Raw genomic sequence first — 23,576 nt, forward strand, 5'->3', positions numbered from 1 at the left:
AGGGCACATGGAGAGACAGAACAACCCAATATTTTGCATACTCTGGTACAGAATTCACTCAACGTGCAGCAAATGCTCTCATCCCCCATCAGGGTGCTGCAGCAGTGATGTGAAATGCAGATGTGATGCCTAATTTACACTTTTTTATAAGGTGTGAGCTCCTGGTCATATCCTGTCAGTCTGAAGTTTTTTTTCTGTCATTACAGAGATTCCTGTATTAAAAGGAAGGGAAATCCAGAATTTACTTGTTTGACATCATGGAGGTGGGCAGAAACACCACTGTTAAATGAAAACTTGAACCACTGTGCTGTGTCTGAGCTTTACATTCATTTCTATTGCCACAGCCTTTCCCTGGGACTGCATTTCCATGTGTGAGATCTCAGCTCCTCCTGCCTCAGTTTCCCCGGCCTCCCTTCCCAACAGCAGCTCACGGAGGCTAAACAAACCAGGAGACATTTTCCTGCCAATGAAAAACCTGTAAATGCTTGAAATAAATAAGGAAGCTGTTAGTAAGTGGTAGAAATGAGCAAGTTCTTGATATGAGAGTGGATCTTTTCTGTAGTGCTGGCACGATCAATAAGGCTCATAGCTACGAGCCTCAGTATTGAACCTCAGCGCTGTGATTTATTGGATATAACATGTGCTTCCTTTTCATTTACTGCTAAGGTGGAAGAGGTATTGTTTAGCACAGAGACCACGCTTTCTGGGTATTCTTGAGCTGCAGGCATGAGGCATTGGTTCAGCTTTTCCAGTTATTGTTTAATGTTAAAGCCAGTTATTGCCCTTCTGCTGAATAGTCACAACTCTTATGCAGCGATTTCTGATCAACAGGCAGCAAAAATAAATAAAATTTGGTAATTAAACTGCTTTGGGCTGTGGAATTGATGGGTGGGTCTACAGGTGGTGTATGTGTCCTGGGCAGGGCTCTGCAGGGCAGCTGCTGCTGGAGGCTGTGGGGATTCCTGGCTTTGAGAGTTGATGATCCCTTTGCCCTGGTATTCCTTGAGTTGCTTCAGGAGAAGAGGTACAGCCAGAGACCAGCTTTTTACCTCTGCAATCACTGTACACAAGGCTGGTGGTGCAAAGAGGTGCAAAGCCTGTGAGCCTATAACCCAGTGAGTGTTATTGAATCCCAAGCCAGCAATCCCTTTGCTGTTCACAGCGTTTAAGAAGCAGGACTCTTACTCTGAAGCATAAAGAGGGAGTTTAAATTCTGTATTAACTTCACTTATGCTAATCTCTTATTTAGAACGTGCCTTAAACACCTGCCTTCAAAGCGCCGGTACGTCAGACAAAAAAGGGTGTCTTCGAAATGCAGCCTAAATCTGATCTCCAGGAGATGGCACTGTGAAACTAGTCTTTCAGCGTCCTAATGCCAGCTTCCAGGAACCAACTTCTCCCTGAATTAGGGCTGATGGATAAAATGAAGACAAAGGTGTAAGTAAGTGATAGCCGTGGCCCAGAGACTGTCATGAATTAAGGGCTTGATGGTGTTTTTACCTCCTGTAAAGATTGTGATAAGGTGGTTTGAAAACTGTAAAACTCAGAAGCTGAAGACCATGGTTTGTTGAGTGGAGGGGGAAAATGCACAGTAGCTGCACTATGAACTCAGGAGCAGCCCCAGAGAGAAGAGATTTCTGTGACAGAGGAACTACTAGGAGCTGTACTTGTCCTGTTGGTCTCCTCTCTGACATCAAGCTCCTGTCAGACACTCTTCATCCTTCAGCTCATTCAGGTTGGACACCTCTAACCATCCCCAAATAATTCAACAATGTCAGCTGCACAGCCTTGCCCCTTTTTCATTGCAGTGCAACGCAATGGGAGCATCCCAAAAGCAGGCAAATATCTCCCAAAGTGGAGATAACCATATCCTTTGGGTATAAACCTGGCTGCCACCAAATAACTTTTGCCCTCTCTGATAGTGTTTATCACAGATGAAACTCCAGAACCTGAATTTTGCTATTTTACCTATAGAAAGGTTGGCTCAGGTCCCACCATTTGCACTAATGCCATTTACTCGTGTTTGTGAACACAGACTTCATCTTAGCTCCATGTTAAGCCTGTGGGATGGTCTGATTCCTTCAGGCACCTGGTTAAATTTGGGCCAGAAATGGATACCCAAATGCACAACTATCTACATATCCCATAATGACTCCCAGGGTATTTATCTTCCCAAGCCATGGGAAAAGAGAGGAATTAAGAGTGTTAATGCCATAATCTCTAGTGTATTTGTGCCTCTCTGTGTAGGGGATCTTTTTACCTCCCCATCTGCTCTCCAAAAACTTGAACCTACTGAAGGCAATAGCCTAGAAAATGGGAGATATTTTGTGTCTTGATAATTTCATCCTGGAGAACAGGAACTGTTGATATCTGATCTAAAGTAATGGGACTGCCTGAATTTCTCTGGGCTGAACATGTTTCTTGTGTTCAGCTATGGAAAACTTGGGATGTGAACAGATCCTTCGGGGGTGATTATCAGAGGCAAGAGCAGATGGATGATCATCACAACTTGGTTACTTGGTGCTCAGGTAAATCTCCTTCTTCTATCAGTGCAATTTGCATAAAAGTGCTTTAATTAAAATAACAAAAAAACCCCAAACAAAAACCAAACAACCAACCAAAAAAACCCACCAAAATTTAGATGTGAAACTTCTGTCCCCAACTTGAAATATAAATTCAGGTTTCACATGGTTGCCAACAGATGTGGCATTAAAGAGCATGTACAGCAGTGAAATTAATGTATTTGCTTTAGATCAGTTGAAGATACATCCCTGAGTGTCACTGAGGCTGGAACTGGAGCCAACCTCAGTGTAGTTTTTCTGCCAAGGCTTATATCCATTTTACATCTTGGGATACTACACAGGGACAATTCAGTATTTCTCGAGGTGCTTTCTTTTTTCCCAGTGATTTAGACAGTATTAAAATGAAATCTCTCAGCTATTACTGCAGTTCCTGTCCACTAAACCAATTTGTATTCTCATCTATGAGCAAGATGCAAAGTCTTTGCTGCCAACAGGAGCTGTTAGAGTCATCTTCAGATCAAATTTGATATAAATCTGCACTTTTCATTCATATCTGAAAGTTTTATTATAGCAGCCACTTAGAAAACTTCCAAAGGAATTTTGTTCCTTAGCTTTAATTACTATTAATTTTTTTTTTCATTCCACCTCTTTGGACACCATCTACAGAGTTAATTTAGATCACAAGGAGACATGGAGTCACATGGGCAAGGAGAATTCTTTCTTCTATATCTCTACATACAGAGCCAATTGCACTGTCAGTGTCTCAGAAATAGTCTCTAAGTAAAACTAAAAGAGGGCAGGACAGAGAAAACCAAGGCCAAGAACAAAGAAGAAGCTCCAGAGAAGACAGTGAAAACTCCTGAAAAGTGCACTTAAGCTTGGATGGAAATGCAGCACAGAGGCATGTGATGTTAATGGAAAGGAGATGGAGAAACCCCTGGAATGCTGCGAGAGCCTGAGCTGGATGACGGTGGTGTCACCCACCACCACCTTTGGATGAAAATAGGCTGCTGTGAGAGGAGACTCAGTGCAACCCAATTCAGAGCAGCTCAAAAGGAGTGAGAACACAGACATGGTGATTGCAGAGCATCTTCCTTTCAAAAGTATGTTGAAGCTCCGAAATATCACCATGCTGAAAATGTCACCTCCTTCCACAATCATCTGAAGAAATGGGACTCCAATGTTCTCCTGGCATCTGTTGGGTTTTTTGTCTTATTTTGAAGTTCTGACAGTGTTCCTTTGCTGTTTTGAAATCCCATCCAACCCAAAGCCTGAAAAATGCTTGATTTGTATGTTTTCCAGGAAATCTGCTGGAACAGGAGAGGCTGAACCCATGTTCTTGGCCTCTCAGAGATGGAGTGTGAATGGCAAGAACATGGATTGTGGTGAAGAAACACTGTCTGCAATATTTGCTCTTTTCTCCATTTTTCAGTATCTGCTCCTCAAACGTATCCCAGAAACAAATCACATCTTTCTTCATCTTTATTCCACTCCTCACTTGTACAACAAAATTGCTGTGGTGTGCTGGGGTGGGTGTCTGTGAAAGGCTGGTGGAAGAGAAGGGGGTTGGAGAGAGGGGAAGAGAAAGGGTTTTGGGAGGTTGAGTGATGAATCCCCAGCCAGAACTAGTGAAAAGGGTGCTGGTGTTTGCAGTGGGGCAGAGAGTAGGTGGGGTCACCTATGGGAAGTCAGTGCCGCCTCTCTGCTGCGTCCCAAGGTGTGAGAACACCCTCCCTGCAGCACTCCCCTGCTCCTGCAAGAAGGGATGCTCACAAAATCAACCTGGAAACTTCAAACCTCAGCTCAGAAGCGACAGGAGAAACGCAAGTGGAGTCAGCCACTTGCGTCTGAGCCCGGGCAGTGAGATGTAAATTTGGCCGCCTGGGTGTGGGGATGGACACAGCAGCGTTTGGGGTTAATTTCACGGTGGAAAGGACAAAGCTCAGGACTAGTTAATGTCCCTTCCTTCCGATCTCCTCCAGACCTGTTGAATGTGTGTGCCCTGCACCAGCCCTGCACCAGCATCCCAGAGGATGCTCCAAAAGCATCCACTCGCATCCTCAATCCTACCAGGGGCGCGGCCCCCGCCTGCTGAGGGGAGACGGGAGCTGGGGCTCCAAAAACCCCCTTCAATTCGCATCACGCAGCCCCTGAGCAAGGCTGCAAGACAGAGAGCAAAAACCCTGCAAAATACACCCCCAGCCCCGCTGCTGAGCAAAGCGGGGTAGGGGAAGCTCCGAGATCTGCCGGGTACCGCCGGTCGGAGCATCCCGAGTAATCCTGGCTGCAGAGAGGGGGTTTATCCCCACCCCACCCACCCCTGGGGATTTTCTGGCATCCCCAGGAGCAGGAACAGCCGGGGCGGGGGGCATGGGCAACGGTGTCTGGCATGATTTTCCAGCTCTGCAGCGGGGATGATTTTCTCGAAAGGGGGAAAAAAATATAAATAACCAGAAAAATCCCGCAGTGTGTCTGTACGTGCAAACTCCCCCACGCCAGCACAGCCGCGCACACCGACGTGCAGCGCGATCCTGCCGCGAATCCCCTGCAACCGCTGAAGAAAGAAAAAAACCCACCAAATAACCCGAAAGAAATAACCTGAGGAGCAAAGGAGGGAAAGTTGTGCGTGTCTCTGCGCGCCGGGAGGGCTGAGGGTGCCCACCAGTTGATTTTACATCCTGCCTTGTGCCTTCGCCTGCTTTTCTTTACATATTTTATTTATTTTCTGCAACGGGGAACAAAACAGGTAATGCCGGCTCCCGGCGGAACGGAGGGAACGGGCGGGTTGAGGGATGCGGCGCATTTTTCTCTTTCCCTCTTTCCCCATCTTTCTTTCCCCATCTCCCTCCCTGGAAGTTTCTTCGCGACGCGAAATAAGGAGGAAAAGCGAAATAAAAGGCGGCGGGGAGGGGAAGCTCGGAGGCAGAGCTCCGGTATTAAAGGCTGTATGGTATTTTATGGCATTTTATGGCATTTAAGGCGCGGGCGGCCAGCCCGTGTCCCCGCTGCGCGCTGCCCCGCACCGCGGAGCGCGGCCGAACCGCGGCATCAACCCATCAACCCCGCGCGTGGATTTCATCCCTCCACGCGTGGATTCCATCCCTCCCCCGGCTAATTGATCCATGTCCCTGCCGGAGGCGCGGCTCGGGGGGGGGGGGCGCGGAGGCACCGCGGGGGCGCAGCCGCTGGGGAGGGGGGGGGGATGATGGTGTTGGGATGCGCGTGGGATGCCTTTCGTGGGTTTTCTTAATTCCTTTTCTTGAAACTGCTGAAAAAGGTCGGGAAGTGGTTCAACTGGTTCCTTTCTCTAAAAAAAAAAAAAAAAAAGCCCTAAAAAGAGCGGCAGGCATGCGCACTGCGCGGATGCCATATTGGAATGAGCGTGCCGCGGGTGCGGGCGCGGGGACGGGGACGGGGATAGGGACGGGCGTGCTCCGCTCCGCGCTGCTCCGCGCATCGCTCCGCGGGGGGCTGGCCGCGGGGAAAAACACCCCAAAATAACCCAAACTCGCACAGGTAAGGCACCGCGATCTGCATTCCCGCCCCCCCCCCCGCCACCCCTTCCCAAAACCCTCCCGGCTGGCGTTTCCCTTTATTTTATTTGTCGGGTTTTGCAGCGCTCTGGGTGGAGGGAGTCTCTTTCCCTCTCTCAAAATGTATTAAAAGTATTATTTTTTTTTTTTTTTCAAACGTGGGAGATGGGCGTGGGTGCTTTTTTTTTTTTCCCCCCATCTTTTCCAAAGGGGAAAAGCGCGGTGGAGTTGTTGGGAAGTGTTGGCGGGCGGCTGGGGCTGAGCCCCCGGCCGGGACCGGCGCTCGGAGCCGCTCCCCGGGCTGGGCACGACGGGGGGATCACGGGCGGGGCTGCGGTGCCTGCGAGATTCACCACGAGCGTGCAGGGGGTTTCTTTTTACCTCGTCGGATCGCGTTTTAGATGCTCTCATTTCTTTTTTTTTTTTTTCTTTTCTTTTTTCCCCCCCTTTCTCCCCTTTTTCTTTATTCTTCCTCTTCTCTTTTTTCCCCCCTTTTTATCCTGTCCTCTTCCTTTTCCCCACCTTTTCTTATTTGTTTTTTTAATTTTAATTATTTAAAAATTTTTTAAAAGTAGTACCCATCGTTTTTATGCTCTCCTGACAAACGCTTGCGCGACCTCCTTTCAAATTTACAGGGCTCACGCACATCGCGACAAGAGTTATTTGGGGTGTGCGGGTGGGTTTCTTCTGAATCTGCGGGGGAAAGGGGACCAAAAAAAAAAAAAGCCCCTGCAAAAGGCGAGAGGGAAGGAAGAAAAATAAGAGAGAAAAAAGAAGAAAGCGATCAGCTCTGCCAAAATATGCAGCTCTGATCTGGACGTGTTTTCCCGTAGCGCTTCCGAACTGCGGTAAATGAATATTTATAAAGCTTGTTCTCAACATGGCGGGTTAAGGTGTCTTTAAAAACTGAAAATAAACATTTTGAGAGGAGGAAAAGAGGAAAGGCGAGGTGCCACACGTTGGGTTCAACTCTCTTTTGTTGCTCGGAGAGGTGCGCTGGTGGATTAATGCGGAGGGATGAGGATGGGATCCATCCTCGCGGTCCTCCCCCACCAGGACTCGGTGGTGGGAAAAGTACCGGGCATTTGTGTGTGGTGGGAAGGGACCTGCGGAGTTGGGAGCGCGGCCGATTTGCCTTTGAATGCCAAAATTGCAGACGTTCCATGAGAAAGAAAAAAAAAAAATGCCGGGAGGCAGAGCGCTGATTTATTTTGCATTAACAGTAGACAGTGTCGTGGGATGAGATGTCCTGTTGGAGCTGTCAAGCCTTCCTTAGGCGCAGTCAGCTGGGGATGTCTGGGGTGGGTTTTTTGCTGTTGTTCAGCAGAAGCACTGTGGAATTGCTCTGCACGGAAATTTGGGCTGCAAACAAGTGACTTTAGCAGTGCAACCAGCGTCGCTTTTGCAGAGAGACGCTTAAAAGCCCGCAGCGAGGGAGGCGAATCGCAGCTTTAGCAAAACAAGAGAATGAGTGTGCGAGGAGTTTTCGGGGAGTTCGTGCCCTTCCCCGGCTGCCTTTTCCAAATGTGTTTTCCGAGGGAGTGGAGGAGCGAGGCTGCCTCAGAGGCAGGAGAAACTCCCCTGTTTCCCGTGCAGGGAGCACTTCGTTGCTGGTGTTCCGGAGTTGTTTCACCGTGGTCGTGAGGTGTTAACTTTGGAGCATCGATGTTTTGTGGCACGGGAGGCGATGGGATGCTGCCAGCATCGCAGGCTGTCAGTGCCCGGGTAGGGATGGAGGAGCCAGGGAGGATCCTGGAGCGGGGGAAGAGCTGATCTGCCAGCCCAGTTCCCTGTGCCTCTTGAAGATGCTCCCCACCATGATTTCATTTACCAGGAGCGCTTGGAGACACTCTTTGCACACCTCAGGGTGAGGTTTCCCATTCCAAAAGGGCTCTGATCCATCTTCCCACCCATTTTCCCCCTCCTTTCTCCAGCCCCTCCCAGGACCATGCTAGCGGCTCAGGGAACTCCCATTGCAGGATGTGTGCGGAGGGGACAGAGGAGCAGACCTAGGAAAAATTGTGATTTCTTATCAAAATAGCAGAAAACAGCATTTATTACAAGCAGAGGGGCTTGGAAGGCAGCTGTCAGACTGGTGGGACTTGGGTGGCAAAATCCAAGAGCTGCAGTGGAGTGGTGTCAGTCAGTGGGGTTTTCTGGGGGGGGGAAGGGATGGAGCCAAAATGGGAACATGCCTCCCCGGTCTGCCCCCATATCATGCATCTCTCCATCCCCAAATCTGCTGCCCCTTGGACAGGACAGCTTTGTTTTTAAAATCAGTCTGTGCCCCTGGTGTTCTGGGGAAGAAAGTCATGTAGCAGTGACCTGGTGTTTGAGCAGAGAAGCAGCTTCACCTGGTTGCATGATGGGAATGTGGGGTTGGAGGGAGTTTGCAAAGGTCTCTGGAGATCCCTCTGTACCTGGGGTCTCATCCCTCTTCCCCCAGTTCACCTTTTCCCCCTTTGCCTTGGAGGGACCTACTTAAATATGGAAAAAGCAACTCGAAATGGCTCTTCCCTTGCAAACTGCCCTCTCTGATGGGAGCACCTTGCTTAGTGTCAGCATTGCCTGTCTGAGGCTCTGCAGCTGACACCCAACCCCAGGTGGGGTGACCCCCTATCCCCCTGCTCTTGTCTCTTTGCCATGGGACAACCACACAAGCCAAAGGGACTGTATTTATGGGACCACTTTGCTCCTATTTCCCTCAAGGAGGGGGGCGTTCTGTTGCTGCATGGACCCCAAGCAGACCCCTCCTTCAGCACCAGTGAGGTGCAGTAGGGTTAGCTCTGGTTGTACCAGGCAAACCTCCTCCGAGGAGTTTCTTCCTGCAGCAGCAGATGGGTGCTGGCCAGGATTTAGTGCAGTTTGTTTTCCCTCCCTAGAAGCCTTTAGGTAAAAACAAATTTGATTTCCTTTGCTAGTGGCAAAGGAAAAGCAGGCGAGGCAGGTTTTCTCTCTGGGATTGGGACTGTTGCCTGGGTGAGCAGGGATGCCAATGGCTTTTTTCCTCCCTTTTTTCCCCCCTCTCTCCAACAGATTATTTATGAGAGGGAAGAAAATATTCTCACAAGTCTAATAAATTCAGTGCTTATAAAGGATTAGGTCCTAATAACTCCTGTGATAAGATGGAGGCTCGGTGTAATCTGTAACTAAGTGAAAATCTAAAAGCCATTTAAATAGATACAGCCAAGAGCTATCGAGAGACCAGTACACTATAAACAGCAAGGAAATACCTTTTGAATGATTTAAGGAGTGCACAGTGTAGTGGGACAGAAAATACATTATAAGCAAGATGGTATAATTTCATTTATATATTGAGAAAACATTTACAAATATTCAACAGATGTTACATGTGGCAGAGGTGGAGAGTGTGTTTTGCACAGATGTAGGAACATCTGTAGAAGACAGTGTATAGTTATATAGCTGTGATTATGAGTGATAATTGACTGGCTGGACAGGCAGTTGATGTTTTAATGAAGTATTTATTAAAACTTTATGGTGGTGTTACTAGAAATAAAATAAACACCACAAGCATCAACTCTTCAGGCTGAGGATACTTTTCCCCCACCCTTGGCTTGTGCTGTGCTGAGCTGTGGCCCATGAAAGACATGCATGTATTTTGAGTCACTGTTTCTGGCCTTTCAGAGCCATGGGATGCTGGCCTGATATGAGAACGTCAGCGAGGGGACGTGACCTTACCTTGCTGAAGGACAGGACATGGTAGACAAGGTGCTGCCTTGTTTCTTCAGCGGATACTAGAAAGAATTTCTAGAATGTGAGGGTGGGGAGGCCCTGGCACAGGTTACCCAGAGAAGCTGTGGCTGCCCCTGGATCCCTGGAAGTGTTCAAGGCCGGGTTGGACGGGGCTTGGAGCAACCTGGTCTAGTGGAAGGTGTCCCATGGCAGGGGGTGGCATGAGATGATCCTTAAGGTCCCTTCCAACCCAAACCATTCTGTGCTTCCTCAAGGACCTTTTGCTGGCTAAACTCATGTTAGTGTGGGGTGAGGGCATGGAGGGAATCTGAGGAGATTTACAAGGGTGGTGGTGGTTGAAGGAGGTGGCTGGTCCCTGGCTGTGTCCAAGTGACAAAGGAGTTGTGGAAAGCTTCAGAACGTGAGACAAGTAGCCAAAACTTGAAGCAGAGCAGACAGAGGTGAGTTTCTGAGGGTTCACAGAGAAAAACTAATGTGGTGACCACAGGGCCCATGTTTTAGATGACCGGAAGGTGTCAGAAGTATTTTATTACTGTGAATATCGGCACAGAGTGTATCAGCTGGTGCAGCAGGGTCCTCAATGCTAAAAATTAAATGATTTTGGTATTGATAATACTGATGCCACTTGCAAATATGAGTTTGTTCTATCATTGTAACGTGTGGTCCCTGATAGCAGGGTGGGTTTTTTTTTTAGGATTAGAGTAGCCAATGGTACCTTTTCAGTATTTGAAACTCATCATGTGAAACTGTTGATCTTTGCATGACAGATCCTGATGAAACCAGTCAGATCCATCCTGTTGGTTTTTTTTTTTTGCCAAAAGATTCCTCTTTCCTGCATTTTCTGTGTCTAGGGTATGACTACTACAGTGATTAAAAAGGTTTGAGCTGCAAAATAGGAAAATACAGAAATAAGAGCAAAGACTCCATCACTGGCATTTAAAAAACTCCTGAAAAAGTTTATTTTGAGATTGGCCTTTTGCAAGACCTAAACAAAGCATTCTTGGGAAAGCTGATTTGGAAAATGTGTTCACGGTTACTCCCATTTTTATGAATCAGAAGCGTTGTTCTAAAATTAAATAGTAATAAAAAGAAAGAAAAAACCCACCCCAAGCAGTTCTTGAGAGCTGACCAAGAGATCAATTCTGAGTAGGTGTGAGGCTTAAAGAAAGATATGTGCAGAATCTTTGCTATTTTTACTCTCACTCATGATTCTTGCTTTCATGATTAATGCTCTTAGCATCACTGGGTGACTTGTGCAAGAGAGTCCTATTTTCCTGGGTAAAGTCCTGAGACCCAATTTGAATATAAGTTATTAGAAAGCGTTGCATTTATTGGCTTGGCAGGGAAGGTGAATTCCCTCCACTGAAGTCCAGGAGGTTACGTTATCCTTGCCCCTGCAGTGTGGGAGATCTGACAAGGCAACCATAGGTTGAAGATCCTTAGAGTCTAAGGGGCCATAAGTTCCTTGTGGAGACTTCTGAGTGCAAAGCAATAGCTTTCCTGAGTGCATTAAAAATACCACTTTAAAGAAAGGACAGGAAAAAGTAATAATTAACTGTTTCTTGGAAGATGTTTTGAGCAAGGTCCAGGGTGGGAGCTCAGTGCAGGTGTAAGACCAGACTCCAAGATGCTCTGTTGGATGAGTGATGATGGGGAATTAAACCTGGATGTCCTGGAGCAGTTCACGTTTGTTTTTTCTCAGAGAAATTGGGCGGAATTAGCCATGTAAATATGACTTGTAGGACTCTTGAGTTAAAAAGGTCTTGTCTTGTGGAATTTGGTTCTGGATAGACCTTGTCAGGGGTCTGCTGGCTGCCCTTACGTGCTTGGCAGAAAGAACAGTCCTCCTCTTCCTACTGTTGTACCAAGGGGTGGCTGGGGATGGCTGTGAGGGCTGGTTCTCCTTTTTTTTTTGGCAAATCCTGTCCATCAGTGAAGCTGCCTCTGGATGTAAAGCACTGACAGGGATGTGAGCATGTGTAGGACTAAGCCCAAGTGCTGATCAACTGTGCTGTTTAAGTGAACCAAACACTGCCAAGACCTGAAATGTCATTTTTCATAAAAAGTGTTGGAATCAGATGGCAGATGTTTGCTGGATTCTGGTTTGCATCTTGTGGTTTTGGGGTTTTTTTTGAAAATGGCTCTGACTGCTGCAGAGACATAGAAGGCGGAACTGATTGCCCTGGACAACAGGAATTTTGACTGATGAGGGACTTTTGAATTGGGCTCTAAATTAAGTCCATGAAAACAGTGTTTTGTGTTTCCTGCTGGGTGAGTTCTATCATTTGGCTGATTGGTCCCACTCAGGGGGTCTGACTGATTGATTTGATCCATGTGGCTGGTGTTTTGAGGTGATCAGATGATGGAGGTTGGAACAAGATGATTTTTAAGGTCCCTTCCAACTCAAACCATTCTATGATTCTGTGGCTTTACCTAACAAGATGAGATGTCTCAGGATGATAAGCAGCTGTTTGTCTTCAAGCTACCCATCTAAAAGGCTTCCTGAGTTCGGCTTGGTTTCAAACACAGAGGTGGGAGAAGACTAGGATGTTGCAGGTGGTTGCTGTGCTGCTTTCTTGCAGTTCTTTTTCCTACTGTAAAGGGCACTGGGGACATTGACCCAACCTTCTTTGTGTCCCTGAGAGCTACAGAAGATGTCTAATCTTAAATATGCCTTATTCCCAAGTAGTTTGTGTGTGTTGGGTACTTAAAATGAGTAGAAATGCTCTACCAAAATAGGGTCAACCTCATGGAAACTGCCTGTTGAGTTGTGGAGAAGGTGACAGCCACCTAGTAGGTGACAGAACAGCTGGAAACAGGAAGGATTAGTATGTGATGACCTCCCTCTCCTTGATACGTGTGCTTTGTGGAATGCTGAGGGTGGGGATGTCTGGGGTTCACAGGGGAGAAGGCAGGATACAGATGGAGCAGTAATGCCTTCTTCTCCATGGTTAAAACATCCAGCTCACTCACAAGAAGGAAAATTTAATGAAAAGTTGCCCTTCATTTCAGAGATTTGATGTAGCCTTCAGTGTGGCAGGTTTTTACATTAAGTCCATCTCTAGGTCCTGGTCTATACTTATGCATAAGACAGCCAAGAGTGGGATGTGTACCCAAGTCTGTGTGTCTGCCTGTCATCTGTCTTATTTCTTTTCTTAATACTGTGGGGCTTTTTGCTGTAAACAAGTTAAGAGTCTCTAATTAGGTTTATTTTACTTTATGTTATCTTACTGCCATTTATCTCTGTGTGTATCCTGAGCTCTGGAGTGTGCCAGGTAGGGAGGACGAGAAAATTGCTTTGTGAAGCGGGTTTGTCTCTGTTGGCATAAAAAGTATGAGGCATTTGGCACCAGAGCAGGATGAGAGGAGAACAAGGACCAGCTGAGTTAGGAGGGCTGTCACCACCTTGCATATATCCCTTCTCCACCATTCATCTTCAGAAAAGTTTGGTTTCTGTCCCTTTTGGCTTTGAGGTGGACAATCCAGACCATCCCTGCTCTGGTGGTTCCCTAGTTTCCTGTTTCTTCATGTTTTCCCTCCAGGCTTAGCCATTTATTTTCTGTGCTGCTGCACAAATGCTGACTTGAAGAGCAGAAAGATCAGCCCTGCTGAGTGGCTGGAGCAGGAGGACCAAAAGGGACCTCCATGGCTTGTACAGACCATCTCTTACCCCAGGGCACAATTAACTGTACCAAGATCTGTTTCTGGACAGATCAGCATCCTAACCCCTCCAAAAAGCAAGACTCTGTGGCCTTCCAACAATCTGTCCCACTTCTTCACCAGATTCACAATCACTGATTTCTTCTTATGCCCAGATCAAATGTCCCACCCCCCTACAGTTTAAACCCAAGCTGCCCTCTTCGATCCACAAAGAAGGTGGAAAACAGATTATACTCTTTCCTCATTCAGCTGGTTTTTATATATTTGAATACTGTGAACATTCCTAGTTCTCCAGATTATATGGGATTTGTTTCTTCCACCCCAGAGTACAACACAGAGCTGTTCAAAGCAGTAAATTTCCCTTAATAAAATCCTGTGGGGTCTTCAATATGAAAGAGAAATTGTCACTTGATATAATTGAAAACATTTGGCAAGGGATGCTCTCAAATAAATAATTAAAAAAAAAAACAGGAATTTGGAAGAAATAGTCCTTAAAAGGTTTCCAACTGGTGCTTTGTCTGAGAGGAGAGACAGGCCCTTTTTCTAGGAGGTAAAACTTAGTTGATGTGTTCAATAGCCCTTTTGAATGAGCCTCCATTGCATTGTGCAGATGCTCAGGGGTGTGAATGTTGTGGCAGGCTGCCACTAGCAGTGCATCCTAGATTGTGTCCCACAGGGTTGAGTCCCCCTTCACCCTGCTCCACGTTGCTTGTAGTGCTGTTTCATTGGGATTTTCTGGAAAATGCCCAAGGTGAAGTCGACAATGGAGTCAGGACCTGGTCCAGCATCACCTATGTCCTACCTTAGCAATTGCTTCATCTGCTCTAGGCCTAGGGGTCCCCATTTTACCACTTGGCCAGGTGGGTGGCATAAAAAAAAGATGTGTTCTGGAAGTAGGATGGAAGAGGGGACAACTGGATTCCTCGACTGCTTTGCAGTGATGTTTTCACTCACGGTCCTGCAAAATCTTGAAGATGGTAAAGGCTACATGAAAGTGCTCATGGTAGGGCCTGCCTTTGGGTGGAATCAGCAGATGCTTTCAACAAGAAAGTCTGCTGGGGCCACCCCGTGTTCAGCTTCCCTCCAACTGGGCTGGAAAAAACCCCATTATGTAACCAGGGTCAACCTCCAGAAATGCAGTAAGCCCCGAGCTGCTCATGGACCCATCCTCCCACAAGGCACATCCCTGGCAGGGGCTCTTCACCAAGGACACAGGGTTGTGCTGGCAGCCCTTACTGTTCCCTGACTTCCAGGGGGACAGTGTAAATCTATGTCAGGGCATGTTTAGGTTGGATATTAGGAGAAAGTTCCTTACCCAGAGAGTGGTTGGGCACTGGAACAGGCTCCCCAGGGAGGTGGTCATGGCCCAAAGCCTGACAGAGTTAAAGAAGCATTTGGACAACACTCTGGGCACTTGGTGAGATTTTTGGGGTTGTCTTGTGCAGGGCCAGCAGTTGGACTTGGTGATCCTTCTGAGTCCCTTCTAACACAAAGCATTCTGTGATTCTGCAGCCCTGTGATACTGCAGCCCTTCTGCACTCATCAGGTGGCTCCATACTGAGAGGTGGGACCATCTCAAGTCAAGGAATGTTACTAAATTTTGGAGGAGGCAGTGGGATTTCTGCTTCTCCACTGCTCAGGACTCAGCATTACATTGGCATACCTGATGCACTATCTGGGCAGGAGGTTTCAAAGCTGCAGGATCTTTTTTGCATCCTCTGTTCCAGCAGCCTGCCTTTTGTATGTCTATCCCAATTAACCAAGCGTACGTTGGAGGGAGATAGTAAGTTTATCAGGAATAACTTTAAGGAAGGATTTGTGTGTGGGTAGGGGACCTTCCAAAGGAAGGAAAACCAGGATGGAGTCGAGAGGAGATGAGAAATGTGAAATGGTGTGAGGAAGCCAAGGCTGGCGCTCGTACAAAGAGCCAATATTGATACAATGACGAGGCAGCGCGTTGGAGATAAAGGCAGGGCTGAGACTGACAGCCGTGGGAAGAAGGAAATAAAAGAGATTCTTTATTATATTGGCTGCCTTTTTCTGCCTGTGAATTAAGAGCCTGGATCTGAATTAAATGCCAAGGGAATGGGAGCTGCGTGGGGGAAGAATCGGATCGGTTTGAACCACCACTGTGCAGAAACAATGAACAAGGGATCTGAAAACAGGGATTTCCCCCCCTCCCTGCTCTTTCAAATGCATTTCATAGTATTTTGCTTTGTGCTCCTGCCTAGTGTAATGTCACCTTGAGCCTCTTTTGATGTTGTTTCCCATCCCCTGGTTTACAGGCTGGCAATGTGGCTTGTGGTCCTTCCTTTGGTTTCCAGTGGACTCACTGGTTTTCCAGTGGACTTCAAACTGACAGAGGAATTGGAGTACAGTGGTGTGTGCTGTACAGTTGTGTAATGTTGACTGCAGGCCAGCCAGTGTGCTACTGTTAAAAGTATGGCTGGGGACTCTGTTTGAAGTGTTAATTAGCAGCAATTAATAAGAAGTGAAAAATTAATACCCTATGTCAGCTTTCTTTGCTAGTTAGTTATATCAACACCAAAGCTCAGAGCTATTTTGAAGCTTGTGTTTGCATAAGAGTTTGGTTTTGTTGTCACATAGTATTGGGAAAATCCTAAAGTGCTCTCCTACCATAACTAGTAAACTAGTTATTCCCAAAATAAGAAGCCAGACTACAGCCTCTGAAAGATCCAGTTTTCTTGGCATGTGGGTGCTCTCGATATGACATTTTAAAACCAGTAAGTTGTCCATAACTTAAGCAAAAAATAGATTAAAATAGAGTTAAAAAGCAAAAATGTTGATGATGTTGCTGAATCTGGCTAAGAGATTCTTCATTTCCCCCTTTTAACTGAAGTGGGTTCAAAGCCAGCCCCAGATGTGGCCACCGAGGGTGGATCCCAGTCGTTCTGCAGAAACCTCGGGCAGGTTCCTGCTGATTTTCCCATCCATTTTCCATTTCTGATCAGGGGAAATTCCCTGATCCAGGGGAATGAGCTCCTCTCATCTGCCCAGGTCTGGTGGCAGATCTGGGGCTTGACTGCATAAGAAAAAGCAAATACTGTTGTTGTCTGATTGGACACCTTCAGCGTTTTATCACCTCATAACTTTGTTTTATCAGGATCACAGGAGCGTCACAAGATTCAGCTACAATACCAAGAGGCTTATGTTTCTTCCTGGTATTTATATTGTTACCCTTGAGTTCTCTTTAAAATGATGGATTTGTTGTGTTTAAATTGATCTCTCTGTTTCTGTTCTTTGAATTTTTTTAGTAGAGCCAGGTTACCTTCCATCATTGTCTGTTCCTAGGCAAAAATGAAAACAGCTGAGTCCACCCAAGGTTTAGCTTAAGCTGACACTTCCCCTCCTCTCCCATTTAACAAGCTTGATGTAAAATCCTGATACTTAACTAGTTTATTATTAATGATGCTTACAGAAGTATTCTCTACCACAGGAGAAACGTTTTTTTGACTTTCGGTAAACTGATTGCTTTGAGTTTCATAGTTAATTGAAACTTAATATACACTGGGGATGAGTGATGTGTATGTTCTGAGGTTAGCTGCACTCAAAATACTCGTAGTATATAATACACTTAATTCATTAGCAAGTCTCATGTCAACAAAGAATAAAGATGAAATGCTGTGGTGGTCATTGCAGTGGGGAAGGGATGATTATTATTTGTGGAGTGCTCAAAGTATACTGAGCACTTTATGAAGAGACCAACAACCATATTGCTGTGAGCTGATTTATGATCTCAATTTTTAATTTTTTTTTTTTAACTTTCCTTAGCAGGTTCCTTTGGGGTGGGGAACACAAATTGCTGATGGAGGGATTGTATCACCTGCCTTGGTAATTTGCTTCCACCAGGGATGCTTTGTGCACACCCATGGTTTAATTGCAGTTGTGATCGCTCCAGCAGACAGTCCCACCATGGTCCAGTTAATGGACACACTTAGATTTGACATGCTTCTCATCTTTTTCAGTTCCTCCTATAGCTGCTCACACACGTGCATTTCTTCTTTAAAATTGTCATTGGAACGGCCTTAAAAACTGGGAATGAAAAATCTAGGACAGAACACTCTCCTTTCTGTTTTATAACCACCATATCCAGTCTTCTAGAATATGCCTCCAGAGTAGTAAAAGTTGAAAAAATCCCATAATATTTTTACAGTCTTATTACTCCTGCTTTGCCTGGGCAGTAAACTTTTTTCCTACTTTTAGTCACACTTCTTGTCGAGCATTTGACGCTGGTGCTGCCATCACAGTCCTCTCTGCCATGCAGGTCTTGGAGGCACCCACTAATAAGCAGGACCGGTTTTCCACATTGGATATTCTGGGCACACACCTTCCCTACTCTCTGTCTTTGCTTTAGCATATCTTGTGTGAATAGTTGGCTCCCTCTGTGCCCATAATCCCAGCTCTTGGTTTCTCTTTTTCAGTCCTGCTCTGACGCCTCAAAAGTTATGACCATCTCGGAGAGTTTTTACTGAAAAGCTCACTTTGGAGTTCTTTTTAATCTACTCCTAAAGGTGTATCCCAGGGTATTGCTTGTCTGGTGGCTTACTGTAGCTAGAAATACAGTTCTCATTTAGTCTGGTGTCTGATGTAAGATCTGGTAAGCCTGTATGCCTTTTCTCATATAATTTTTCATTTTTGTGTGTTTTTATTCCACTTTGTGTTTACTAGGATCATTGCTTCTGGAAGAATCTCCTCTGCCAACATAACCCAATTTAAAATGAGTTAATATTTGCCACCCTGCATGTTCCTAACTGGTATAGTTACTTTAGGTCCATCTTCATTCAATAAACAGTTGCAGCCAGCACTGTTTCACTAGGATATTTGCATTTTACCTGCTGAATTTCATTTTCTAGAGTTATTCCAGTTGCTCCCAAGTATTTTCTCTTGTGTGTTTCTTCCGTTTCATTATCAGAAATCTCCCCCTTTGGAAGTTTGAATATTTGTGGAGCAGGAGATACATCTCACACAGTGTTAGCCACCAAAAAGTTGTAAGCCAAGGGCTGGACTTGCTGGAGGGTAGTTGAGTTGACATTTCCTGCCTTTTTTTTTTTTGGCAAGGGTTGTGCCACCCTGTGGGCTGGTCCTTCTCTCTCTATTGGTGGTACTGGGAGCAAGAGTGAACTTTGGGATGTGAAGCCTGTGGATGCTGTTTATTACCTTATAATCTTCTCTGTTGTTATTATTATTATTATTATTATTGCTGTTACGATATTATTGCCACTAAGATCCTTTGTTGTGGTTTTCATCCACCTCTAGGGTCAGCTTGGAGATGAGAGTGGGATCAAAGGCTTACAGTCAGAGAATCACAGAATTGTTTAGGTTGGAAAAGACCTCTAAGATCATGAAGTCCAACTGTATCAAGATGGGACAACATGAAAACCACTAGGAAAGGCTGAGGAAAGAGGTTGGTGTAGGTAGAACAAACCACTCACTGTTTTTTTTTCTTTTTACTTCTAGCTTGTCCTCCAGGCACTCCCTGCTGCAGGATGAATTAGGAAGGCAAAGCCTTTTCCTCTGAACCATGGAGACGAGGGCATCTTTCATTGCCACCATGAGAGAGACCCAGCATCTCTCCCCGGAGAAGGGTCAGAGCCCAGCAAATGGCAACAGGGAGCAGTTTGATTCAGGTGAGCTCCCCTTCACCCCCTTGGGTTGTTGTCACTGTTGCAGCCCTCCAGCTGTGACTTTGGGTTGAGTTGCCATTTGGAGCTTCCTGTGTGCCCCCACTGAGGATGAAGAGGAGATGGGGCAGAGGAGAACATCTCAATCCTGGTAGCTCATGTGATGCAGACTCCTCTCTTGAGGCAGGATTCGTGTACTGCAGCCTGATTTAGTCACCACTGGATCCATTTATATCCATGGGAGGGTGGTAGGAGCCTCTAGGATGAGATTCAGTTGTCCAGCTGTAGACACTGGTTTGGGATGAGAAGAACTGGCTGGTGGTACCTGAATTTCTTTGAGAATATGGGTCTTGGTGACTCTTCCATGGCCGTGCTGGAGGTTTGTGGTTGATCAGGTGCTTGTTTGTCCCCCCTCTCTGCACATTTGCTGTGTTAACTACTAAAGCATTTCAGTTCTCTGTTCACTCAAAGAGTCATGAATGTATCTTTGTGCTATAAATAAGATATCTAAGCAATTTGCTACAAATGTGTTCTCCTTCATTGAAGCCTGTGAAAAATCCATGTTTCTGGAGCCACAGGTTTTAAGTCTTTTTTCCCCTTTTATTTCCCATAGCCAAACATCTTGGGAAGCTGGTAACAGCTGGAACAGTTGCATTTTTATAGTGTCAATGGATGAGCACTTTAAAGCCATTGAGAGGCTCACAGATAATGACTTGTTGATTTTATTTGCCATCCTGGGCTTGTTTATACATCCTGTATTGTGAGCCAGCCAGCCTTGACTCTTTCATTAAGAAAAAGCTCTGGACCTAAGTACCAATAATTGGAAAAGGAGCTGATATGTAAAATAGGTCTAAGGCCAAATTTATCACCTTTCAGGGTGTCCTCTGCTCCTCAGCAGTTGGGCTTTTCTGATGGATGAGGAGATTTGTGTGCAGTCCTATTACATGTGTGGGTGGTGCTGGGTCCTTTGGGCTGGTCTCATCCCTGGGCCAGGCTGTCTCTGCTCTGGATCCCCCGTCCCTTACAGATTTCTAGCAGGGAACAAAGTCCATTAAAAGAAAAACATTTTGGAAACATACAGTCCCTTCAAAATTCTTTGTGATGAAATGAAGCAAAATAAACCACTGATGCTGTGATGAATGAGTGCTCTGACATTATTTTTACAGACCTTGTAAAAGTAATTTCCTGATAAAGTCTGCAGATAAAACACGGTGGAGAAGCCAGACGGGTGATGTGTCAGAGAGAAATGAGCTGACAGGGAGGGAAGGCTGCAGCTCTCACTCTGCCTCCTGTCTGGGTCCTGAAGTCTCTCTGTTTGGGTTTAGAAAGGAGAGATCTGGGTGATATTTTTTTGAACAGGTGCTGTTGTGAGTTTTGCTGAACTGCCTGGGGATGAACCTGCCGGTGGAGCTGTGGGAACAGTGGGGCCAGTGAGTCTCTCTGTGTTGGTGTGTGGCAGAGTAGGTCAGGGTTAATGAGGTCATGAAGTACAGGAGGACTTGATGCATCCATAAATAGCATCTTTGTGGTAACGTTACTAAAAAGCTATTGCTGAATTCTGGAGAAAGACTTGGACTCCCCGGAGACATCACTCCTTATAAGGACCGGAGATTATATACTGAACTGAGTAAAAATCTCTACCCCCACTGCTCTGTGGAATGGCTTCCTCCCATAAGACTGCTGAGGAAGGCTGGAGAAAAGGAGACACTTGCCTTGACTCACACAGCAGGTTAGAGCAAAAACAAGAATAAAAATTGAGACTATACAAAGAGCATCATGGGCTGAGGGAAATGGCTCATACTCTGAAATAGAAGTACCTGAACAGAAGGAAGGAAAGCCCAGAGGTGCCCTGAAAGTCATAGAATCACAGAATTATTCAGGTTGGAAAAGCCCTCTAAGATCATCGAGTCCAACCATTAACCCAGAACTGCCAAGGCCACCACTAAACCATGTCCCCAAGTGCCACATCTGCATGTTTTTTAAATGTCTCCACCACTGCCCTGGGCAGCTTGTTCCAAATGTCCTGTTGATGTCAGATATCTTGAGGTGAAGATGTCCTTGGGGTTTTTGAGCAGCCCATCCCAACACCACATACACAGATGTGGTGCAACCAGGCAGAGGGGATACACAGGAGTAGGGAGCAACCAGGCAGAGAGGATGATGCACTTTAAGCTTTTCATGTCAAATGCTTTTGACTTTTAGTGGGATGGAGATTGGTTGTGCTCAGGGTAAAAAGTTGCTTAAGCAATTTTAAGTCTGGGATGGATAAGCATATCTGCACATCTACTCAGGGACTAACATACTTTATTTTAGAGGCTCAGCCTTTGAAATCTCTGTACCTGGCTCTTCTCTGTAACATTAATTCCATAGGGTAGGAGGCCTTGAGGCTGCAAAATATCCCTGTTCATCTAAATTGCTTGCCTGCATGATACAGAATATTTGCACCAAGCTCCTACCTTATGGTTGAGTTGTGGCTTATTGTTCAGTCAAGGCTGAACAAACCCCTGATTTTGGATCAAATATCTCAAGTAGAGCCAGTTTCTGTGCCTGAAGGTTTTTGCAATGATTACAGAAAATCAAAACAAAGCCCAGTCTTTATTCTGTGTTGAATTTGTCTATTTTTGTGTTGTAATCATGGGGTTGGGTTATTTCTTGTCTTGCTGAGTTGAAGAGTCATCTGGTAGCCACTTTATCCCTGGAGTTAAGTGTTGATTTACATCTTCATATTTAAGCAGGTTATTTGAGTTTGATGCAGCAGCGTGCAAGTGTTTAACAGCATTGACAGCTCAGCTCTCTGCTTTGGACTCCCAGACTCTTTACCCTCCACCAGCTCTGTCTCAAAAAACTCTCTTCTTATCCCCTTTTCCCCCCTCATCTGTGTATGCCTGGCGCCATAGGCAGCAAATAAAAACCTGTGTCTTCCCCTTTTAATAATGAGAGATTCCCTTTGCACAGCATAATTTTCTGGTCCTGAAAACTAGAGACCTATAGCAATAATTGCAATAAATTAACCCTGCCGTTTTCTTCATAAAACTGTCTGGGGAGGGTTCTTAATTCAGTTTGTCATGAGTCACTTTAATTACATCATGACCACACTGATGAATGTTTGGGCAGGTAAAGGGTCTTGCAGAGTTTGCCTGATAAATGCTTATTGCAAAGAGCTCATTGCCAGACTGTAAATATTTTTGCTCTGGGGATGAAACTGGGCTTGCTAGATTGCTTGGGAACAAAATGAAAACAATCAGATTTGGCTGATTTTCTGTAAGTGAAAGAAGATTTATTTTTAATTATTGCTCTCTGTGTGTTTCAGCAATGGTTTGGGGCCTTGGCTCTGCTCAGTGCAGTTATAAAGAAAGAAATAAAAGAAAGAGTAGTCATGTCAAGTCCTTCCCTGTGGGGAAAGATCATGTGGGGCAGCAGTGGGATGGGGAGACACGATGCAGAGCCCCAAATCTGGAATGGGGCAAGAACAAGTGCAGGGAGCAAGAAGACAGTAGTGGTCTAGTGAGGGGTGCTGGAGGATTTGGGGAAAAGCATCTAGGGGAGGAGGGAGGCATGGAGACCTTGTCTGAGATTTATGAGTGGAGAGATGCTGAGAAAGGAGAGAAGGGGTGGCAGAAGTGAAAATTGGGCTCCCCAGCCCCAAGGATTGGGGTGTTTGTTCCACTTGTTGCTCGGCCAACAGAAGCAACTTTTCATATTATCACCAGGGCACTGCTGGAGTTAACAGTACTGGATGACCCACTTTTGGGACACAAGCAAGGCCACTGCACTCTTGTGATAATGGGCAGGCAGCCACCTCCCTTGCAGCAAGAGAGTCATCAAATACTAAATAAAAGAGCAGAAGTGCCTGTTGCAGTGTATGACAGTTTTGTTCCCCCACTGCTATGAAAGCAGAGTCATTTCTGATCTCAGTGTTGGCTGCTAAAGTCCCAAAGTCGGCTGAAAGCATAGTAAGAGCTGGTCAAAACACAGATCTTTAAGGCAAGCTTTCTGTTTTCCCTTCTGTTGATGTTTATACTGGTTGCTATTCTCACCCTGAACTCTTTGACATAACTTTTGCCTTCTTTGGCTGTGTTTTAGGCTGCTTTTCTTTCTTTCATTCTTTTTTTTTTTTTTTTTTTTTTTTTTTTTTTTTTTTTTTTTTTTTTTTTGCCTTTGCACAGATGAGGGTTCCAGCATTGAGGATGCAGACTTCAACTGGGACGAATTCCTGGAGGAAACAGGAGCCAGTGCTGCTCCCCACACCTCCTTCAAACACGTACGTGCTTTGCCTGAGCCTCGCGGGTGTTCCGTGTGTTCCCTCTTCTGGTTTTCAGGGAGTCCCTGGAGAACTGAAGTGGGGTCAGACCATTCTGGGGAGAAATCATCCCTCTACATATGTGGCAACCTGCATGGGAATAGCCCCCCAACTGGTGTTAGGTGACCTTGGTGTGTTTGCAGTCACGGCTTGGAGCTCTGTCTGCGCCACTTCCTTATAGTCTGCCTTTTGATGAAATTTTTCG

At 45.9% G+C, this 23,576-nt stretch overlaps 1 protein-coding gene across 3 annotated transcripts in view; it reads left to right on the forward strand.

Moving 5' to 3' along the window:
- Positions 1-5,238: 5,238 nt before the first annotated feature.
- Positions 5,239-23,576, forward strand: part of SFMBT2 (Scm-like with four mbt domains 2) — a 116,081-nt gene continuing 97,743 nt past the window's right edge. The window contains exons 1-3 of one of the 3 annotated variants that reach the window (XM_017807858.1): positions 5,239-5,268; positions 18,908-19,077; positions 23,238-23,332. In XM_017807858.1, the coding sequence (XP_017663347.1) occupies positions 18,972-19,077; positions 23,238-23,332 (201 nt within the window). In that variant the 5' untranslated portion in view covers positions 5,239-5,268; positions 18,908-18,971. Of the gene's footprint in view, positions 5,269-5,925; positions 6,039-18,907; positions 19,078-23,237; positions 23,333-23,576 lie in introns of those variants that run through there. The other 2 variants (XM_017807857.1, XM_017807859.1) reach the window with 2 other exon arrangements.

Source organism: Lepidothrix coronata, unplaced genomic scaffold, assembly GCF_001604755.1.
Source record: "Lepidothrix coronata isolate B3197 unplaced genomic scaffold, Lepidothrix_coronata-1.0 Scaffold20, whole genome shotgun sequence".
Lineage (NCBI taxonomy): Eukaryota > Metazoa > Chordata > Aves > Passeriformes > Pipridae > Lepidothrix > Lepidothrix coronata.